The 22,442-nt window shown below is 45.0% G+C and overlaps 1 protein-coding gene across 1 annotated transcript in view; it reads right to left on the bottom strand.

Annotated features, from left to right (window-relative positions):
• Positions 1-22,442, bottom strand: part of DNAH7 (dynein axonemal heavy chain 7) — a gene marked incomplete at its 3' end in the record, with an annotated part of 92,587 nt that overhangs the window by 16,558 nt on the left and 53,587 nt on the right. The window contains exons 13-14 of the mRNA XM_078769204.1: positions 18,517-18,817; positions 449-8,817 (exon numbers count right to left, since the gene is read on the bottom strand). Coding sequence (XP_078625330.1) covers positions 449-8,817; positions 18,517-18,817 — 8,670 coding nt within the window. The remainder of the gene's footprint in view (positions 1-448; positions 8,818-18,516; positions 18,818-22,442) is intronic.

Here is a 22,442-nt window from a genome sequence, read left to right as displayed (position 1 = left end):
CTCCCCTACCACTCATCATTACCTGCATCCCCTGGTTGTCCGTCTCTGCCGATTTCTCCCTCTGCCCTGCTATTGGTGTTTCCCCTTTCCTCTGCTTGTCCCTTTGCTATGTTGTGTCCTGGTCTGTTCTGTGACCTAGGTAGGTCTTCCATGAACCTAGACCATGCATAAAAAAATGACTTGGCCTGGGAGAACATTCCATAGTCCAGAATGTGTGTCCCTCAAGCATAGTGAAATTCCTGCCACAAGTCATGTGAGTAGGTAATAATAGTTGCAATAATTTCCACCATTGTTTATCATGGTTGGGTGCTGCCTTAAAGTGTAATCTGCAACCATTTTGCAGTTGTGATCACACTTTCCACTTTTTTAAAATCTCTTTCATGTTGTGAAACTAACAGAAGACACAAAATAAAACTTTCTGGAACTGAGTGTAAAGTGTTGTTCATACCTCGTACTGGTTCAGAAACATCTGAAGCTGCTGGACACTGATGCGAAGGTCTGTCTCATTGAATTCATACGATGTGTTCCATCCAATAGGGCCAAACTTTCTGCGTTCCTGAACTAATGCGTGAAAGAAGCAAAGTCCATATAAGAGCTTGTGGAACTCGAATGGCTTATGGCAGCTTCCAAAAAACTCAGGGTCTGAGATGGGATCCATCAAGAAAGAATTGACCACGTTTAAGCGTAGCCCTTTTGGAGCTTCATTGGTCATCTTGACTCCGTTCTGAAGCACAGCCACGGGGAATTCTGAAGAGGGGTAGCTCGTAAGCCACAATCGAAAGTCAGGATGGGTGACGTCAGGAATGAGCTCCTCACAAGCACACTCCAGTGTTGTCATCCAGGAAGCAGCTAGGTGACAGTTTTGTAGCACAACCCATGAACCCTGTGTCATTCCATTATTAATCATTTGCAAAGCTATGGGACCTTGTCCTTGGCCCAATGACAATGAGGTCAGCTTCTCACCACCAAAACCTTTGTCATCAGCAAATTTTAGGAGAGCAGCCATGGGGTCAGAGCCTGCTGAGAGAACAAAAATTAGTGGTGCACAGCAATGGCTGTCTGCGAATGACTTTGGAAGATCAAAAGGGGGTGGCTCAATGAACTGTTGTCCAAGGTTCTTCATCACAAATTCCTGCACCATCGGAATTACCTTGTCAGGTCTCAAGCAGCGGATTACCAGCATCCTTTGGAAGTGGCCCAATGCCGAGCTCCACTTGCCAGGAAACTGTTCCTGGTGAGGTTGCATGCTGTCATAAACTTTCTTCCAGCCATCTTTCAGATGAAGGAAATCCTCACAGATGTTCTGGAAAGAATGTAATTTATCAAGGCGGCATATCTCGTCCCAGGATTTCGCTGGGAGCCAGTAGCAAGGGTTAATGCGAGGGTTCTCGAGACCAATCCCTCCAGTCAGTAAGAATCTCCACTCCTGTTCGTCAATTTCATTTCTATGCTTGAGCAAGTTGACATTCAAACAAAAGGAAAAGAGCAGTTTGTCTTTCTCAAACAAAGATCGACAGACATTGCAATACAACGAGTAGGTAAAATAATCTTCAAGAATTTTGAGTCGTTCTTCCAGCATGTCAGACTTCTCCGAGTTTGTGATGGCCATTACAAATAAGTTTATGAACCAGTTCAATGAGTACTGGTACATGGGCTCAATGTTAGCCAAATCTGCTATCGAAAAGAAGAGTATTGAAGAATGTATAGCAATCGGTGTGTAGCCCAGGCGAGCAGTATCGATCTTTTTCTCTGTTATGTCAGCCACCGCCTGTTTTTCAGAAATGTCATTGGCTAACACTTTGGAGGAAGACAGGATTTGAATGGCTGTTTCATCCTCTAGGATGTTGCCCTCTGATCCCGACAACACTTTCAAGATTTTGTCCTCTATCTCCTTCAGCTGCTTCTTGTTTTCTGCCCCTTGGAGGATGAGGTTCTGTTTCTCTTCCTCTAGGTCTGGACGCTCGTGAGCAACAACTATTCCGAGGAGTTGATCTTGCATGCCCTCTGGTGTGATCATGAAGTTTAGTAATGTTACTTTCACTGAAGTTTCTGGTAAATAAAGTGGGTTCCTAAGCTTGGTGGTGATGTAAAAGCGAAAATTTGGAGCATACTCAATTGTTGAGTCTCCTAGGCGAATGCATGTGCTGCCTCCTTGTTTAAAGGTCTGTTTCAGCAATAGTGGTTCAAGCACAGGATCCAATTCCTCTCCAACATTTTCTAGGAGGACTGGATTACCGAATTGGATGCAGTTCTCAAGTGTATGCACAAAATCTGGATCGCTAAGCTTGATAACATGCAGAGAGTTGGCCTTTTCCATGTTTTTGACCCATTTGTTTGCCTGACCCTGTGGGTCAATCATAAGTGGCCACCTTCGAGCATTGCTGATGATAATCCCATTATTCACCGAAAAGCTATCTGCGGGTAGGCCGGCAATGGTCCAGCTCCGGACTTTCACAGGGTCGCCAAGTGTGCCCGTCAGGGTGTAATCTTCGGAGCATGGGATTTCCCGTTCCTTACACATTTTGATCCATTCTTGAGTCTGATGATGTCGATAGCTGGACGTAAACGCACCCAAGTAAGCCACAATGCCAGAAGAAATGAGCACATCTCCAGTGAGATTTGCATACTGTTGGCTTAGGTCTTTAGCCGCCTGACTCCACCGTGTCTTTTCTCCACCAAGACCACCGATGAGCTGTTCTGCACGAACCAATTTCTTGCTGCACATGTCCACTTGGTTTTCTAGGTCATTCTTATGTTGTTTGTTCTTTTCATGGTTTGCCTGAAGTGCAGACAACTTATCTTGCACTTCTTTCAGAGCTGCCTTTTTCTTAAGTACACTTTTCATTGCAACTTTAAATTCACCTTCTGCTTGTGCCTGTTTTTGCTTCTTGGGAGCTACAACTTTGGTAACTTTGTCATAAGACTCCATTGCAACAACCCACTTACAAAGGCCCTCTGCTGCCGTAGAAGCATTGCGAATTTTGTCTGGGTCAAATTCAGCATTAGTAATGTACTTTGTACGGATTATTTTAATTACAGCTGGGTTTATGTTGTCTTTGTCATATTCTTGTAGCGACTGCAAAAACCGTAGGTCACCTAGCAAACGTTTGGCTGGTCCCCAGAAGTCTTCGATCTTTTTTCCTGAACCCATTGGATCAGGAATGCGATCGGGCTTAATGGCTTTAAGGATACATATGGCTTCCATCACTAGCTTTACACCCGAGGGTGGACTCTTCATAGCCTTCACCATTGTGATATCCTGTTGTGTGAGTGTGTTCAAAGCGGACTGTGCCGATTCCATTATTGGCATTGCTTCAGCTAAGTCGGCATCACATTCGTCCTTGATGGCTTTGGCTGCAGTTGCCTGCTCATTGGCCACAGCTTTTTCGGCCTGCACCACCTCTTCTCTTCGTGCCACTTCTGAAGACTCCCGCTCAATGACCACCATCATCTCCTCAACCTCTTTGCTGGCCACTTTCAGCTGGGGTTGCAAAGCTGCCAACTCGATCTGCATAGTGGATACTTGTGATGCAGCAGATTGGAGTTTTTCGAGTCCAATTTCATAGCGTTGTTTGAATTTCATTACCTCATTTCTCCGTTGCTCTAATAACATTTTAAATGTGGATATGAGTTCCAAGTACGAGGTAGGTGTCACGTAGTTATACCTCTGAAGTTCTGCATGAAATCGTAATGAGAGCTCAACGGTTGATAAGTGAAAAGTCTTGCACATGGAAATGCAGCCCATACGTGTATTTTTGGTCATTTCTATATCTTCCAGAAACCATGAGGCCACAGCCTGGAGGGCATCTTCCGGCCATGACTGGAACCAGTCGATGGTGCAACAGTTGACAAGTGAAGGAAATTTTCGAAGACGACTCCTGAAGGCCTCACCAATGGGGCTCATGGCTAGAACTACATGCAGCTGGTCTCGACATCGGTCGACGAACATGTTAAAAAGAGCGAGTGGACTGCCGTCTGTCTGCTTTGACTTGTCCCGTTGTCTGTCGAACTGTCTCATCCTCTCACAAATCTCTTGCTTTTCATCAACAGCAAAAAGATTAGGAACCTCTCCAGTGTTCAAGAGATTGTTGACATCTTCAAGGAATGCTTCCTCCTTCATTTGTGTGTCAGCAAAAAGGAATACACCATGCTGCTCAGTGGATGTCGCCTTTCGAAGAATCCGTTTTAAATCTTCTCGCCATTCCACTGAAGTGTAACCTTTAGTGATCTCAACCTGAAAAAGTTGATGACCAGCCATGTGAGCTGAAAGATTAGTTAATGACTGACGTCCACTTCCACCAACTCCAACTAGCAATGCATGGCTCCGTGGCTGCTGTATTATGCGTGAAATTCGGGAAATGTGCTCTATGGCAAATCTGAACAGAACCAAGTTCATTCGTTTCTTGCTCATGTTGTTAAACTCTTCTAGATGACCTTCGACCACACTTCCAAGGCCATGAACATCAAAAACTTCATTGTAAGCTGTGTTTTCTCCCTTGGGGTCATGAAAATGGCAAAATATTAGACTACGGAGGTCTTCTTCTCCCACACTGCCATCTTGGTCAAAGTCTAGGTGTTTGAAGAGTTTATCAAAGTCTTCATTTAGCTGTTTTTTCACTGTATCTTTCAAAAGGGACACAAACCATGCCCTGTCACCACTGTCCACTAATCTGTCGTTGTACACACGAAGTACCTCATGCACCCACAGGCGCTTAATAACAGCAGGTGATTCAAACTGGTCAGGTTGGGAGAGACATACTCCCTGGATAACTCGAGAGAAGTCACGTAGGTTGAAGAGATAATGGGACTTTGTTGGTGTGGGTAACAAATTCCTCATGGCTTCCTTGTAGATAGTCATTGTCATCATGATTATTGATTGTGTAAGGTCAGCAAATTCTTGAGGAAATGCAAAGCAGGTGGTAAAGTGCCAGTGAAGAATTTGAGAAAAGATTGTGGTCATGCACTTCTCATCAAAATCATTTATCGTTATTGTGTTGAAGTGGCGCAAGAAGCGAGGCGTCACAGGATTGCGGCCTCCTCCAGCAGGGCCCATAGCACACAAGAATTGAATATCTGTCAGTTTCAAGATGTAGCGCTCCTTCGGGTAATACCAATTCCAGTGGTCCAGGCACTGCCGAAGCAGCTCAATCGGTGGTTGTGCTCCGTACACTTCTCGGGTAGGCATGTTTACATCATCCACAAAAACCACCATCTTTTTTCCTGGTGGTGGACCATAGACACCCTTTCTTCTCTTATCCAGCTTGGCCATTATGATGTTTTGTGTTTGTGCTGCAGTTGTTTGTGCTGAAAAGTTAATGGTCAGTGGTTTGTATACCTCCTTATCAAGCCGTTTGAGTAAAAAGTCAATGATATAGATGCTCTTGCCCGTTCCTGTGGGACCCACAAAAAGTGTTGGCTTTTGATGAGTCACAAGCATTTCCATAATGGCTGTGTAGCACACTGTATCCTGTGTGGGCACAATTATCTCATTAAATTGAATGTCTTTTGGTATGGGAACTGCCGAGTTCAAGGCTTCTGTCCACAGCTCCCATCTACCTGGACCCTCTTTGACAAAGGAATAATCATACACTCTACCCATCTCTGGAATGGGTACAACGAATGGCTCCTTTGGAGGATCGACGGTAATGAGGAGCGAAAACTGTTTCTGCGTCTCCGCTGTCAAAGGGCCTTTCATCAACTCACGTAGCAGTTTGTCAAAGCGAACGCGACCCTCGTCAGAGCAGCTTGCTCCGATAGACCACACTAGGGAGAAAATGAAGATCCCCTCAAGCCACGAACAAGCTTCATATTCACTGACTGTCTCCATTATTTTTGGATCTTTAAATTCATCCATAAGACATTCCATGAGAGACATGAGTGAGTTCAAAAGATTGGTATCATTGGTCGGAGAGAGTTCTTTTGTAGCTCTGCGGACACACTGTAGGCAGCATGGTACAAGTCTCTCAAAGAGATCTTTCAAAAGAATTTTCTGGGTCGGTGTGACTGATTCTGGAAGTGTATTCATCCAAGACAACATGACTGGGTGCCAGCCCAATATGTGCGGTTCCATATAGATCATACCGCAGCGGGACACCGTAGCAGGGGATGCGACTTCTAAGTCCATGGGCTCAAATATGAGATTGGTCGTATGTGCCAGTTGGATGATCTCACCACTCATGAGGCACAATTTTTTATTGTCATCGAGAACAGTGTTCATGTTCTCAATCCAGACGGCATCTACCGGTCCGTCAAACATGAGCCATTTGCGATCTGGTGTTGTGGAAGTTGCAAAATTTCTGTAGCTGACCGCTAGAATACCATCAGACCACTCATGAGAAACAGGGTCGAACTCACCATACAACTGTCCCATTGTAATAGCTTTGGGGTTAATTACGGTGATCTCCACTTTGTTTTCCTCCATGAGCCCCTTTTTGCAGATATCTCCAAGAGCAGCTGCCAACACCTGGTAGGCACTTGTCTTACCTCCAAAAGGCTCACCAACAATCATGAAGCCATGTCGAACTATCATCATCTCATATATTTGAAGAATTTTCTCTGCGAAAAAATCTGTCATTTGGAGATTCATTTGTTCACAGTTCTCAGCAATCGCTTCAAGCAGCACTTGGTAATCTGGCTTTGGGAGGGCAACCCCAGGAAATAAATCCGATGTGATGCCAGCAAAAAGGGGCAAATCGTGGGACAAGAATTTGGGTAGGTTGACATCAATAATGGACCGCAGTATCAGAATATCTTCATTTTCATTCGGATACTTCAACTTGAGATTCCCAGCTGCCGTCAGCACGGACTTGACAGCTCGCATCCCATAGTCATAATGATGCTGAGAAGACAACTGCTCTGAGCAGAGCCGGTACGTGGCCACGATCTTCACCGATAGGGGCCGAGCATTGATGAATCCACAAGAGTACAAAACGATCTCTGAAATTAGAGCATAATCTGGAACCATCATGGCCACCGTGCGAAACAGGGCTTTCAGGTTATCAGGTAGCTCGGAGCGACCCGCGTATCCTGGGTTCATTGTGATAAAAACTGCACACGTTGGGTCCAGTTTCAATTCGGTACCCTCAAAGATGAGTGTGGACGATCCAGCATTAATACCTCTCTGTATGGTTAAAATTTGCTGAGCCACAACAGAAAGCACCTCGAGATCAATTCGATTGAATTCATCAAAACAGGCCCACGCACCACATGAGAGCAATCCTTTGAAGAACTTTCCCAAAGCGAGGTAATCCAAGCCGTCCGAGCAGTTGAAAACGACGCATTGCTTAGCGACAGCTTTTGCTAGATCTTTGGTCGTCTCCGTTTTGCCAGTACCGGCAGGTCCTTCTGGAGCACCTCCAAGGTTTAAACTGAGCGCACCAAACAAGGTTCTGTAGCACCGATCTGTTAGAGGCGTGATGACAAGTCTGGGGGAATTCCCCAAATATTCGTAGCCATAAGGTAGACCGGCATTAATCATGCGTGTCTGTAACTGCTCATCTTCCCAGTAATATCGAAGTTGACTGAGCCACTGGAAGTCATTCTCATTGGAGATGCCCTTTTGGACGAGGTCAGCTAAAACATCGCGAGCATGAACATCCAGGACGACCAAAGCCCCAAGGCTGACACGGTTCTGCTTGGACAGTGTTCCTCTCACCAGTGTCACAATGTCATCAATTTGTTTGTTATTTTGTTTCAGGTAGCTTTTCATGGCATCCGGTCCTGCTTGAAATGCTTTGTGGATTTCCAATGTCCAGAAGGTTTGCGATACGCATAGAACTGCCTGGCCAGGCCATTCGCGGACCCAAGTGATCCGTGGAATTTTTGTGTAATCCTCCAGTGCTTGACCAATCACCTTGTGGATACATTTTAACATAGCCACTTCCAGCTCACTCAACCACTTCTCAACCTGGCCTCGTGCCTGTGAAGTAGAGATGACGTCCGCTAATTTCACGACTTCTCCCTCGCTGCTCTGTATGTGCGTGATATCCAGCACGTCGGTGAACACCACATTTGCAATTCCTTCAAAGCATTTCTTCAAGTGCGGCTGCACACGAGTCGGGTCTTTTGTTTCTGAAAGAATTCCAAGAAGTTCATCATTGGAAAGAAAGAAGAACCGAGGAAAATAGAGCCGTTTCTTCTCTAGGTAGTCATTAAGACCTTTCAAGATAAGCTCTAAATTTTCATTGGACAATTTCAATCTATTGAGCATCTTATCAATGCCCACAACAGCAAGAACATGCTTGTCCTGCAGTGCCTGCGTCATTAAGTTTCGCCATGTTTTATCAACGGCAGTGAATCTCTTTCCTTCTACGGGCATTTGGGCCCTGATGTCTGGAGAGCTGAAAATCGGCTCCAAATATAACCAGGTACACTGAACACTGACCCATTCATCCAGGATCGCCTGAAGTAAAAGGATCGTTTCTTCCCACGTCTCCATTTTCTCCTGAAATGGTTTTATAAACGGAGACCCATGCATCGTCAGGGTTTTAACGATATGATCATCCAGGAGCATTTGAATATCATCGATCACGGATAAGATGTGTGTCCCCGTTTCTCGGTACGGTAGCATGTTGAACTCTATGCCTTCCCATTCCGACATCATCTTTTCCAAGGCTTTTTCCATGGAGTGTTCCTTGCTTGCCGTCTCGCTGATGACCTCCATTTGAGGCAAGAAAGCTTCTAGTTTCATTAACAAAAACTGAGCCATGTTTGCACCTCCTTCACTGTCCAGGGTGCGGCCAGTAATCTCCGACAGGGCCTCCCAGTGTCGTGGTCTCAGGCCAGGATTGCAGAGCACCTGCACCATTGGTATATTTTCTGCACAACAAACAGGATGTGAAAACATCGATCACAATTTTCATATATATATATATATATTTATTTATACATCACACGAAACATCTCCACGACAATCACATTATTTTGCACCCCAGTAAACCATACTCGGAACTAATTCTTGCAAACCCAAATTGTGGACATTTTGGAGTGTACAAATATCTTGTTACATGCTTTTGTTTACATTTCTTGCTCCTATTCAAAGTCATCATCATCATCGTTTTATGACCGTTTCCATGCTTGCATGTGTAAGCCGTGATTCACCTAATGGATGCTTTCCAGGCTGCACGATCCGTTGCTCGCCCTCTTGTTCGTCCTTTAACTCTGAGATCATCTCTCAGTAACTCATTCCATGTTTTCCTCGGACGGCCTCTAGCTCCCCTTCTATTCATATTTATACACCTCTTCACACAGCTGTCCTCTCCCATCCTTTCCACGTGTCCGAACCACCTCAACCTACCCCAACGCATAACCTCACTAATGCTCTCTACACCTAACCTATCTCTTAATTCCACATTTGGTTTCAATGTTACATTACAAATCCATCTCACCATTCTCATCTCATTTCGTTCACACCTCCGTTCATCGTCCTTTTTGATTGCCCAGGTATCACTGCCAGACAACATCCTGCTTCGAACGAAAGCTGCATCACGTTTTCCCTTTACAACAACAACAACAGGCATTTTAAAGGCCATTTTCCCTGCTAGAGCGGGGGTTAGCCTTGCGGTCCCCATGACAATCTTCTCCATTTTGCCCTATTTTATGCATCTCTCCTTGTTAACCCCCTTGCCCGCATTTCTTCTTCCACCATCTTTAGCCAAGTCTTTCTCGGTCTTCCCCGTCCTCTGCTTCCTTCTACATTCATTTCCATCACTCTTCTCAACCAGTCACTTTCATCCTTCCTCAACACATGACCAAACCATCTCAACCTGTTCCTCTTCACAGCATCAATCACAGGCTCTATTCCCATCATCTTTCGCAATTCATCATTTGTCTTCCTCTCTTTCCCTTTAGTTGGAGAGAAATCCCCCTTGATGTCAATAGGGATAACACCTCCCTAAACTTCCTCCAACCACTTCTAATTCTTGCAATCACTGCTGCCCCTGCACCACCACTTTCAGCAATCAAATCACCAAGGTAACAAAATTAATCTACACATTCCAGGTATATGTTCCCATCAACTAATCTTTCCACTCTGACTGGTGCCACTTGTTTACCTGCGCAGATATCACATTTAAAGTCAGGAACCACCTGCAATCTACCCATGATGTCACTACACCTCTTGTGCACCCAGCAGTTACAGTATTTACACAATATGGAGTTGCTACCTTCACCTTTATTACAGGCAGTGACACCTACCCCTTTTCCCACAGTTCCTTCTCTCACGCCACTAATCAGTGCTTTTGTTTTTGTTGTATTCAGTTTCAATCCTCTGCCCTCCGTACCCTCCTTCCATACTGTATATTTACTCATTACCTCTACCACTGTCAGCATACAGGAGCTCCCAAGGTAAGTCTCCTATCCTGTGGTGTGGCCTCAAGAACCATGATGAACAAGATTGGGCTGAAGACTGACCCCTGGTGATCACCAACTTTCACTTCAAAGTCCTCACTCTGCACTCCATTTACCCTCACAGAAGTTTTTGATCCATCATACATCACCATGACTACCCCAACTAACCACTCCATAACTTCCTCATTGACCATTGCACCACTTCCTGAGGCACCCGGTCGAACGCCTTCTCCAAATCCACAAATATAAAGTACAGTTGTCTCTTCTTCCCCAGATATTTTTCCTGTATTTGTCTATTTATAAAAATTGCCTCCAACATGCCCCTTCCTGGCCTAAAGCCAAATTGCATTTCATGTCTATTAACACTCTGTCTTATCAATTTTTCCATGACTCTCTCTAGCACTTTCATTCCATGGTCCAGCAGCTTCAAACCCCTATATAATTACCCCTGACTAAGGCATCGCCCTTCCCTTTATAAATAATCACTATTACACTCTTCAACCAGTCATCTGAGACAGATGTCTCCCTTATAATTGCATTTACCAATTTTGTGATTAAATTTACTCCAATATCGCCAGATTCCTTCAAGGCCAACCCCTGCTCTAGCAGGGAAAATTACCTTAAAATGCCTGTTGTTGTTGTTGTTGTTGTTGTATCGCCAGATGCCTTCAGCATCTCTCCGACAATACCAGAGCTGCCCGCCGCTTTACCATCCTTAATTTCATCGATGGCTTCCATTCTTTATCTCAGGTGGTGGACCCTGCACTAGCTCTACTGCCTCTAAAATATCCCTATTCCATGGGCCCTCCTCATTTAGCAGGCACTCATAGCATTCCTCCAATAGCCCAGCAGATATGTGAAAAAATTGTGCTTTTGGTGATACAAGCATGAAATTTTGAACACTGATAGAGCATACTACTAGGAAGATTTTTGGATATAGGGGCATTCAAATCTTTTCCTAGGGACAAAATGGCGGCCATTTTAAAAATGGCCGTTTACGGATAATAAGATACACAGTACCGATGTCTATAAAACTAGATTTACTTATTGCTCAAGCACACCTATGATGTTTTTTTCACGTAAACAGGTTGTAAGATCATAATTAAATGTCAACAAACTCACATAACATTTATTTGGTCCTTATTCTTTACAAAAATAATTACTTTTTGAGCTATTTTGAGCAAACTCCAGAAACACAATGGAAATGAAGTGAAAATGCCACATTAACGCTGTGGAAGTGACTTTCACTATAAAACAGTCTACAAAACAGTCTTCCACATGTTTGTGTATATGTAACAGGTGTGTCATTCCTCCTGTATACTATCGTGTGCACTCCCCTGCACAGTGACACAGAGCTGAGCACTGGAGTGCGGCCTTAACACACTTGCACTGTTTCCTGCAACCCTTCTTGCATCCACATCTAATCAATTGTCGGCATGCCTCAGTTGCCTCTGTGAGGGTTGTCCAATATATCCCCCAGCCGTTATTACTCTGTTTCCAACCCCATTCACTTGGCGATGGGAGCTCAGGTGCGCAAATCATCATCTGGCCCCAACAAAAGCCGGCTTGGTAGGCAGCTCTCTTGATGTGTTGTCTGAGGGCTTCTTGCGTTGGTGAGATAGCCTCTATTGATCTACCAGTCTGGGTGAAGAGATGCTTGCGGGCATCGTTAACATGTTCCTGGCTGCTTGTTCGATCGTAGAGCAGAACAACAAAACGCTCCAGTGGATCCATGTTGTCATTTGCAGTTGAAATGGTTGGTGTGGCAGCCAGTGCGCAGAAAGCTGAGGTGACCTCATCATAGGCTTTCCATGTTTCCCATGTTGTTTTCTTCCCCCTTCCGCCGAAGCAGGACACGGTGTCACACCCAGTGAAGGCGTGGAAGAATGGCAACCCTCGGCACTTGTTTGGTCCCAGTGCCACAGCCATCTCGTGAGCTGCCAAGTGCCTGAAATTCTTCCCTGTGCCAAAAGCAACCCAGAGTTCATCGATGTCAAGATATCCAGTTGCTGCCACTGCAAGGATCAAAACATCTGTGTCCACTGTGCGGATTGACACCTTGGTATAGCCCTGTCTGACTGCATCTTGGACATGGAGTAGTATCCTTGTATCTGCCTCCTCGTGACTACACGGGGAAAGACCAGTAACATCTCGTGGCTGTGTACAAAAAACTTCTTTGTGGTTTGTGGTGACGATTTGCTTGTCAGTCTCAATGTTTGCTATCCTCGTTGCTAGAAAGTCAAACAACTCCACCTTGTTCTCGTCTATGCGAAGGAAGGCCTGCCAGTTTCGAGGGATGGAACTAGATGGCTCAACTCGTCTCCTGGTGCCTTTACCCCTCGTCTTCCTGGTGTCGGCTTTCAAACTGTCTGGGAAATATTCATCCCAGATAATATCAACCCTGCTCTTATTTTGTATCTGAGATGTGATGTATGGCAAGAATACTAGTGATGCATACTCAGAGAAGGTCTTCGCATTACGAGGTGCCAGCATGTTCACGATGGCTGCTCCATCCAGGATCATGACTTCAACAGGGGGGCTTACATCATCATTTTCCCGTGAGGTGATCAGATCTTCTAAGCACCCAACCAGATCAGACTTGGTTCCAAGCCGGATTTTGCCCATTTGTGACAATGCAGGGGGACAAGCTTGGTTTTCATGTGCAAAGAATTCATCAAGATCTCCATTCCGTGTCTGGGATGCAATAAACAGCCTGGAGAACAGAACGCAGTCATTCTTCAGAGATACCACCTTCAACTCTGTTCTTGACTTCTCTCTGACTGGGGGTCGGCTGAAGAGAGGGAGATTGTTTCTTTTTATTGGGTCAGTGATAGGCTTTGTCTGATGTACAAGCCTCTCGTTCACATATGTGTCATACTGTTCTTTTCCCAGCTTCTCGATCTGGTAAAGGGTGTTGATGACTGCTGGGTCTGCCAGGTCTCTGCTGTCTAGCACCAAGAGATCTTTGCTGTCGTCACAGAATGGGTTCCCCATCTCTCCTATGACACGGGTGAGTGCTCTCACATCTCGAGCAAAGGCTACCTGCGTGTGCTTTGTCTGTTCATGGTGTTTTAGTTCAGTTTTCCTAATTCTTTTTTCTGTTGTGGCCTCGAACTTATAGATCAGTTTGGCCATCTCTGGACCAGACACCATCCATCGGCGCAAAGCTGCAGCATTCTCCGTAAGACCTACAGCCCCTCCATCACCTTTCACCAATGCATTATTTTGCTCGTGTGCCTGGTCTAAGGCTATGGCAGAGAATGCACGTGTAGTCTTCTTCATGGTGAAGTTTCCTGCCAGAAACTGTGCGTATACAGTTGGATGCTTTGTTGCAAGTGTCACCATGTCGCGCAAGTGAACTGGGATCCACCTGGCATAGTTTGTATGTCCCAAGGCGAAGAACCATGGTACAAGCTTGGTCAGAGCATCAGTGTACAGTTGGAAGTTTCCTTCACGGACGGATCTCACATAGATCAGGACTGCCAGTTCTAGCTGCATAATTAGGAACCAGAACTGAAACTGTGGACTTGCATTGGCTTGTTCACCGCACCAGTCATCTAGTGGTATCGTATCCTGTCCCTCATCTAGTCCACTGGTGTACTGGCTGTAGGCTTCCTTCAGGAGAAGATAGAGAGTACTGGCTGTGACTTGGTGTGCTCGTCGTGTGCGTGTCACATGGGTCACTTTCAGGAAGGAATCAGCAGTACCACTTGTAGCAACCCCTGCAAGCATCAGAACGCCTGTCCACCCACTGCTATCCAGAAGGTCACCGAGGGTTTTCCATGCTGCCATCTCAATATGGAGTCCACCAAAGACCATGACGAAGTGATCTTCTCCGTGTGTTTCTGGCCATCTCCATTGGATCTGTTTGGCAAGTGTGTACAGTGGCTGATCAAGTGTGATTACAGGGATCTGACCTGGATTCAGAATATCGATTGCTTTCTTGATGACATCCATGGAGTGACGAATCATTGCCACAGATTTTGCCTGGTCATAGAAGAGAGGCAGCAATGAAGTTAAGGCCACACTACACTCTGGTTCTTCTGGAATAGACTGCTTGCTGGCATGGTATCCAGCCCATGATACTGTCTCGTCTCCCTTAAGTGGTGTGTCAGATAGCACTGTCTTCTCCATCTGCTCCAGCCACCTGTCAAAATGCAAGATAATGAACACAATTAAGAACAAACAAGTCCACACAAGTTAACAAGTCTTGGTTATTTAGGTACACATATAACTGTCCACAGTTCAAACACAATAATCAGTTACCTGTACTCAATCTGCATTGCTTCAGGGATGAGTTGGCAGTTGCTTTTGTTGGGACCCGCTAGCTTGGGTACAGGTGGGTCACATTTACCCAGAACAACAGGAGGTACGATGGTGTATGACTGTGGCAGGTGTGCATCTGTTGTTGATGTGTCATCTGGGTTTACCCGTTGAACTCCACGGCTATCGCTATTTGGGTGCTGGAAAAGTGAAATGCCAGTGCCATGGAAGGAGTCGTGGGCACTTGTTGAACTGGGGTTATGATCAATGTTATCCACTGCCCCAGTTGTGAAGAGGTCACTTTTTAGCTCAGGGGGGCAAACTGTACCCTCATTTTGGAAGAAACGGCAGATTCTGTTCCCCAAGTCCGTGGAGATGCTAAGCACCCTGTCATAGGAGATCGAGAGACCCAGGTTGAACATAGTATCAACCAGGTCTCTTTTTCGAGTCTTTGTGTGGATAAGGGTGCCCAGGTACACAGGCAGGGGAGTCTCCCGATTGTGACTGTGCCTCGTGGACGTGGTAGTACTGCTACTCTCTCTGCGGCGTGAGTAACTGTTGAACATAAGGAGTTGTGAGATTGTGAGAGTAGGTGTTGATACCGACGAGTGGCTTGACTGCTCTTGGATGTTAGGACCATTCAAGATCATAGAAACTAGTGATACAAGCGAATTAGGTACCGAATGTTCTTGGCAGTGGGCTTCAAATGAACCACTAAATGTTGAGTTCATTTTCAACGTGTCTCTACGAACTATATTTGCGGCTCTAGCAAGACAAACTCCATCACTGTCAGTGTCGTGATCACATGCCTTCTGAAGGGCTGAGCCAACATCCTGGTTGAAAGCAAGCAGAATATCTCGACCGGACATGTGCTCCTCTAGGTCTGGAAAATATGTCATGATTCGATCTTTGAGTTTGGTGGAGTGGACACGCCTGGTCAAGACTGTTCCAAGCTGTTCCAGCCTGGTGGTGTATAGTCTTGCTAGGTCTACCAGCTTGAACACTGGTGTCACAAGAGCATCTGTGCGGGCATCATCGATGTAGGACACTAGCTCTCCAAGTGCTATACCGTGATTGATATCATCTTGTTCATTCAGTGTTGTGCTTGTGGCCCTTGCTTTGTTATAAAGTGACACCAGACACTTCACGTGGTACTGTGCATCTTGTGCTATAAGGTCACCTGCACTCAGTTTAGCAAGAAGTGCCTGATCTCCTAGTTTCAGGGCAGCTGTCCTGACATGTTTATCGAGGTCGAAGGTGGAAGCTTTTCGCAGAGAATTAGTACCCGCTGGTTTGTCACAAAAGAAACACTTTTCAGGCTGTGGCTGTGTGTGGTCTACATGTACTCTGTGACGGGTGTACTTTCTTGAGACACTTGCGGTTTCTTCACTAGACGTTTCTCTTTTTTGTGCCCGATGCAGTTCAGTTTTGTTGTATTTCAGTCTGCATGAATCATGCCACTTAGCCTTGTGGCTCTGGAAGGTTGACTGGATACCTTCACCATCGTCCATGCGGGACAGTTCTAGAGATTTTGGCAGGCAGCCCATCTGGCTGAAGGTGAGGAGATAATCTGCAAGAGTTTGGTATCCGGACCCTGTGGTTCGCTTGGAATCATCTGGACAGGCAAGGGCCTCATCGGTGACCTCCTGACATAACACACACTTCTCCCAATCTGTCAGATAAGGCATGTTTGTTCCAGATGTACTAGGGCTTTGGGGGTCTAATAGCTTGAAATTTTTGTTGGCCATTGTCAATTAAGCATTATCCACCACCACCATCCAATCAATATACAAATTGGGAACCAAATCTAGGTAGCTACTACAGTCAATGAGCGAAGGTGCAGTGCAGTCGAGTTATCATCTGAAAAAGAAATACATACATTATTATCATAAATATAGTAATTCGCTTTCGTAACTTTTCACTAGCCTTGCATTGTTCCTTATAGTCACCTAGTCTATGATAGGAAAGTTCATAAAGCTACATCAAAGTTGTTCATATTGTTGCGAATATGGCATTTGGCCTCCATATCCGCTTGTAAATATTCCCCTATTTCCCCAATACTCCCCAACTATCCCCAATCCCCCATTCCCTAGTCCCATTGCCTGTAAATAACACTCTGTAGAACCGACCTTCCCCTTTTTCCCCCATTAAATGTCGTGCCCAGGTCCACCGCATCTCACGTAGACAACTATAGGACATCTTGCTAGTTATTCTTAGTCTATGTCAGTTAAGGACTCGTTTCCATTAATTCTGACCCTTCGTTGCACCAGAATGTGATTGTATGGCACCAGTAGTGAGTTTAGGACCTCCCCTTACCTCCTCCCATATTCCCCATGAAACAACAACTACAACAACAACTACAACAACAACTACAACAACAACTACAACAACAGAGGGGCGCGGCGTGCGGGGAGTGTGCGTCCTCACACCGGCGTGGTTAGCCGCCATTGCCCATGCGCTCCACGGGGTTACCACGAAGGGGCTGGCTGTCAGCTCCTCGTCAGGGGCGGAGCCAGTAACCCCCCCCCCCGCACCCAATAAGAAGGGCGGACCGATTCCATCTGGGGCGGAGCTAACTAGCCGAGGGCGTGTCACTCCCCGCCGGATATACGCAGCGACTTACCGGACGTGACGTCAGATGCGCCCCCGACTGAAGAAGACAAGTCACGACCTCCAAGCGCTGAGCGAGCTCCACGCATCGACCCGGTATTGCAGTACCTCCGAGAACGGTGCACCCCCTCCGAGAACGGTGCACCTTGAGTCATCGACTACCCGCTTTCCTTGCCATCAATCCCCGTGTGAGTCAGTTTTTGTCCTGTTTATCTGTCGTCTGTCGGGGCTATTATAAGACCGTGTCTAAGTGCCTGCCTTTCTATGCTGTCCCTCTCATTCCTGTAATCTAACCTTCCGCCATAATATAACCTCCTCCGGAGGTCTTGAGAACTGAACCCTTGGTGTCGTGTCATTTTAATCCCAGCCGTTGTGTCCTTTTCCTTCATTGACCTAGCATAGCGCGACTCGGCCAAGGTTCGAGTATAATCGGGTAAACGTGCAGGCGCGGTCATACCAAACCGCTCGGTAAACCAACATCCACAACCGTGTCTGTAACAATATAAAGGTATTGAACCAAAATTACACCCAGGAGAAATCAGATAGTCATGCAAAGTTAAATAATTAAACCGCTAGACCAGTCCTGTCTATTGCAATGGTAAACCATTTGTTCTGCCCCTTATAGGCCACCGTAGATTCCAATTTTGAACCCAGTATGAAGGTATTGCATAGCATGTACATGACAATTTATAATATGCTCATTACATTGTGTTTCAATAGCAGCACAAATGACAAGTCTGAAATAATAGGTAAATATGTCCTTCTTAGCCGCCATTTTGGGCCAAGGAGAAATCTGGAATGCCCCTACATCCAAATTTCACTGTAAGGGTATGCCCTAACTGTGTGCCAAGTTTCATGCTTGTATCATCAAAGGCACAATTCTACCACAATTCTTCACATATCTGCCGGACTACAAGCATTTCTAAATTCCCCAAGGTCATCCAGTACATTTCCCATATTGTCCTTCACGCAATGCTCCCTTTTCCCTGTTCCAGCTTATCTCTGCATCACACACCTACAGCCGATGTTGCAAAGCACATTCATCTCCACCTATTGTTTTCAGATCCTTGACCAACTTCCTATCTAATCTCCTAACTGGAAAGTAGTCTACCTGACTGTTTATACCACCTGATTCATAAGTGATCAGTCTGCTCGGCCTCTTAACTAAGTTCAAAGTTCAAAGTCTTAACTAAGAAAACACTATGTTCCATTATTTATTTTAATTTTGCATCACGAATCATCATATGTATAAAACAATAGTGTTGACTTTCATGGGAATGCATACAATGTTGGTACCTCTGAACTCCTCAACTTGAACTTTGACATGAGAGGCAATGTTCTTGGCCATAGGGGTTTCCTGAAAGCCTCTCTCCAACTTATACAGGGAACGCCAGTAAGAACCCACGTCCTGCTCAACTTGATCGGGGTTTACATCACCAAGGGATCCCTCCATCCATTGTTTGTTTTTCGTCGTGAATTCTACGGTGATCTCATAGAGACGCAGAAATGGCAGTAGTGCATCTTGGATGGTCTTGCGTTGTGGGTACTGTGTGAGGGGCCAGCTGTAGGCCTCCTCCTCTGAATTGATCATTTCGATCTGAAACGATGACATCATACCCGCAGGTAATGCAGTGAGTGACCCCGCAGCTGTTTATTAAGTGTATATGCATGCTCATTGGTGGAATGCTTCCTCACTATGTTATTGCATTTATCACGATCATGTATTCTGCCTCCAGGTGGAAACTATGCATACATATATTTCCATTACACAACAATATAAGACGCTACCAATCTTTATACAATTCCTAAAAAAAACAGTTGTTGGTACAATGGGAAAAATAAAATTAGGTGGTGTATCGATACCAGCCTAGCTATGCACTCAAGGAGTGAGTAGGGGGAGATTGTTAATGGGATATTCATTACAGCCTTTTTAGATGCTGCATTGCAAAAAATATACAACACACTAAGGGAAAGATCAAAATAGAATAATTTATCACCCCCCCCCCCCCTCCTTTCTTTATTTTGTACGTATCAGGCATGTGCCATTGCAGGAAACAAACTTTGAGGTCTATCCTCATCTCTGCCTTTGCATAAATGTTAAAAAATGGGGCTTTCCATTTCCTCGGCATAGTTGTGATGTCTAATCTATGGCGCAAGAACAAGAAAGGATTCCTGGGAAGTTGGCATTTACCGTTTCGCTACCTGTGCCCATGTACCCATACACGAACCTTCCTTCCTTTTTGCCTTTTTTGCATTACAAACCTTTCTGTGATTTCCCTGAATACACCATTGTTTGTTTCATTGAAATCTGATAATCGGTTCTCAAGTTATAGCCCGACAGACAGCAGACAGACACGGCTCCTTTTATAATATCTATATAATGTTCTCTGTAGGTGATTCTGTCTGTCTGTCTGTGATATGTCTGTCCAGGGAAGTGGCTACACCCGGTCTGGGAGGGGCTTCAAAAACAAATATCCACCATTTTGTTTACTCACATAGCTTTGAGGCCTCTTTTGTTCGGCCCACGGTGTCTTGCTCTCTCTCACAGTTTTATTTCAACTGTAATTCGATATCTCATTTCATTTTTCACAGTTGCTAACATGGTTTTCGACTCGGTTGCAAAAAATGGTAATAAAATTCAAGTAAAGCTACCATTTATATAACAAAATTTTCGAAGGCCTGTAACATAAAGACCATTGAGACTCTCTCAAGGCTTTAGCTCGCCTTTAATTCACCATCTGAATTCATTTTTATCGATGGTTTTAGACTCTGTTTCAGCAATAATTGAGAAAATTCATGCATACACAGGAAATTGCTGAGACATTTTAGAAATCCGTGGCACGGTATATCATATACCGCCTAAAATAACAGACGGGGAAATGCCGAGATATATTTAAAATTTGTGGCGAACTTTTCCATTTGATGATCGTCGGCACGATGAAATATTTAATTTAGACGTAGTCACAATAAAAAGTCAACAACGTGAGGAGAGGGACAGAGCTTCGTTCACGTATCACGATAGATGGGAAATTAACGACAGATATTTCTTCGTTCTTATTTCATTTATTATTATTATACGGAAGTAAAGGTAATCCTGTTTAAACTTCTATTCATTCCATCAATGTTTTTCATTTTTTTCCGCATGGGTTTTAAAGGCTGAATCGTGTTCACTTCCAGGATTAATAAACAAACTCAATTTGTGCATGGACATATAATTCACATATGTAAAATAAATAAATAAACAGACGGGAAATTGCCGAGAGATATTTTTTCGTTCTTATTTTCTAAGTTACGTCCATGTACACTTTAAATAGGTTTATTTTAAATCTTTAATTTAAAAAATGTCATTTTGTATGCTGTAACGAAAAGAGTAACTTTGGTTTTCGCAAGACAGAAAGGTGAAATGTAATGTACTTATACACCGCCCAAAATACTTTTTTCCCAGGGACTTTTCCATTTCAGCTGTATTCTTTATATAGTCAGAACGTTTCATTCTTTCGACGTAGTCACAATAAAAAGTTGCAATTAGGTACTCTGCACGTGGGGAGAAGGGCGGAGTATCGTTTACGTGTCGCCACTTGCGTTTGTAAATGCTATCTCCAAAATGAATAAAATAATGAGGGAACAGACCGAGACCGCCAATGAACGTTAACCCAGACTTGCACGGGATGCTGAGCAACAAAGACATTGGAAGGTAATGTGTGCTCAGCAAACCTATACAACAGCAGCTCGAAAGAATCCGGATGAAGTAAAGGATAATATTGTTGAAGATCATCATTGCGGTGCGAGTCCGATGACGTCACCATGCATGTACTGTTCTGTGAAACATTTCACTAACGAATGAGCAGGACAAGGGGGCAGATTTACAATGTGTTGCTCCAAAAGAAAAGTTCAATTACCTCTAATATTTGCCGTACCTGCTCAATTGGAACAACTGCCGGAGTGAGGGGGGGGAGGGAGAGGAGACTGGGGTAGGGGGAGAGGAGACTGGGGGAGGGGAAGAGGAGTGAGGAAGAGTTTGGAAAGGAATTAGGGGAGAGGAGTAAAGCAAACCTCCTCTGCCCTGTGTGTGACCCACTCCCCCATGTGTGACCCACTCTCCCCCGTGTGTGACCCACTCTCCCCCGTGTGTGTGACCTACTCTCCCCGGTGTGTGTGACTCACTCTCCCCTGTGTGTGTGACCCACACTCCCCCGCGTGTGTGAGCCACTCTCCCCCGTGTGTGTGACCCACTCTCCCTCATGTGTGTGACCCACTCTCCCCCGTGTGTGTGATCCACTCTCCCCTGTGTGTGACCCACTCTCCCCCGTGTGTGACCCACTCTCACTCTCCGGTGCAGTGTGCGTGATGTGGGAGGGATGGGGGCGGGGAGGGAGAGAATTTGAGCTCTTGAAGTGACATTTTACATGAGAAGTAATTACACATTTCAAACTGTATTTCCCATGTGAACGCACATGCATTCACATATTATCAGAAGTAAATAAATTGTGTAGATTACATCATTTGTGGATCTGATAAATTGCCAGTAACCATTTTCTCAAACTGAATGTGCAGGTGCAGCATCTAACTCAATATGTCCAAATGTCACACACGTCCATGCCCGTGGGATTCCCACGGGTGACCCCACTAGTAGATTATAATACTGGTATACTGTATGTCAAAATAATGAGGCAAAGTGGATGAACAATTTTGCTTACTAGAAAAACATGGTGTCAATTCCACCTCCCATAGGCAGGGATCAGCATTTAACCCACTTGCACTTCCTCGTGGGGTAAGGGAGTTTTGCCCATGACCTGACCCAGATTACCCCCAAGATTTGCTGGAGATCAGCCAAGCTGTTTTCAATTCTACAAGATTCAAACATGCAGTCATGCATACATACAAATATACATACATACATGTGAAAGAGGTGAAAAAAATGATCTTTTATAACACGTAATTACCTCCGCCACTGAAGGTGGGTGGAGTTTATTTTTTTCCAGTCTATCTGTCTGTCTGTTTTTTTGTTTTTGTTTTTTTGTATACAAGATCGAGGCTCGTGAAAGAGCGAACATTAATCACACAGAAAGACAAACCGACACATAAAACATATAACATCGGGAGCGGTAGACAAGATGGGGAGAGAGGGGGAAGGACACAAACACAACATTTGAGAGCAGGGACCGTGAGACATGGAGACATCGAGAGATCTGAGAGAAGGCGAGGGCTTTGGGGGGGGGGGG

This window comes from Myxine glutinosa, unplaced genomic scaffold (assembly GCF_964187855.1).
Source record: "Myxine glutinosa unplaced genomic scaffold, kmMyxGlut1.1 SCAFFOLD_1677, whole genome shotgun sequence".
Taxonomy (NCBI): domain Eukaryota; kingdom Metazoa; phylum Chordata; class Myxini; order Myxiniformes; family Myxinidae; genus Myxine; species Myxine glutinosa.
Note: the sequence above shows the minus strand (reverse complement) of the source record. Positions and strands in the feature narration are given on the sequence as shown.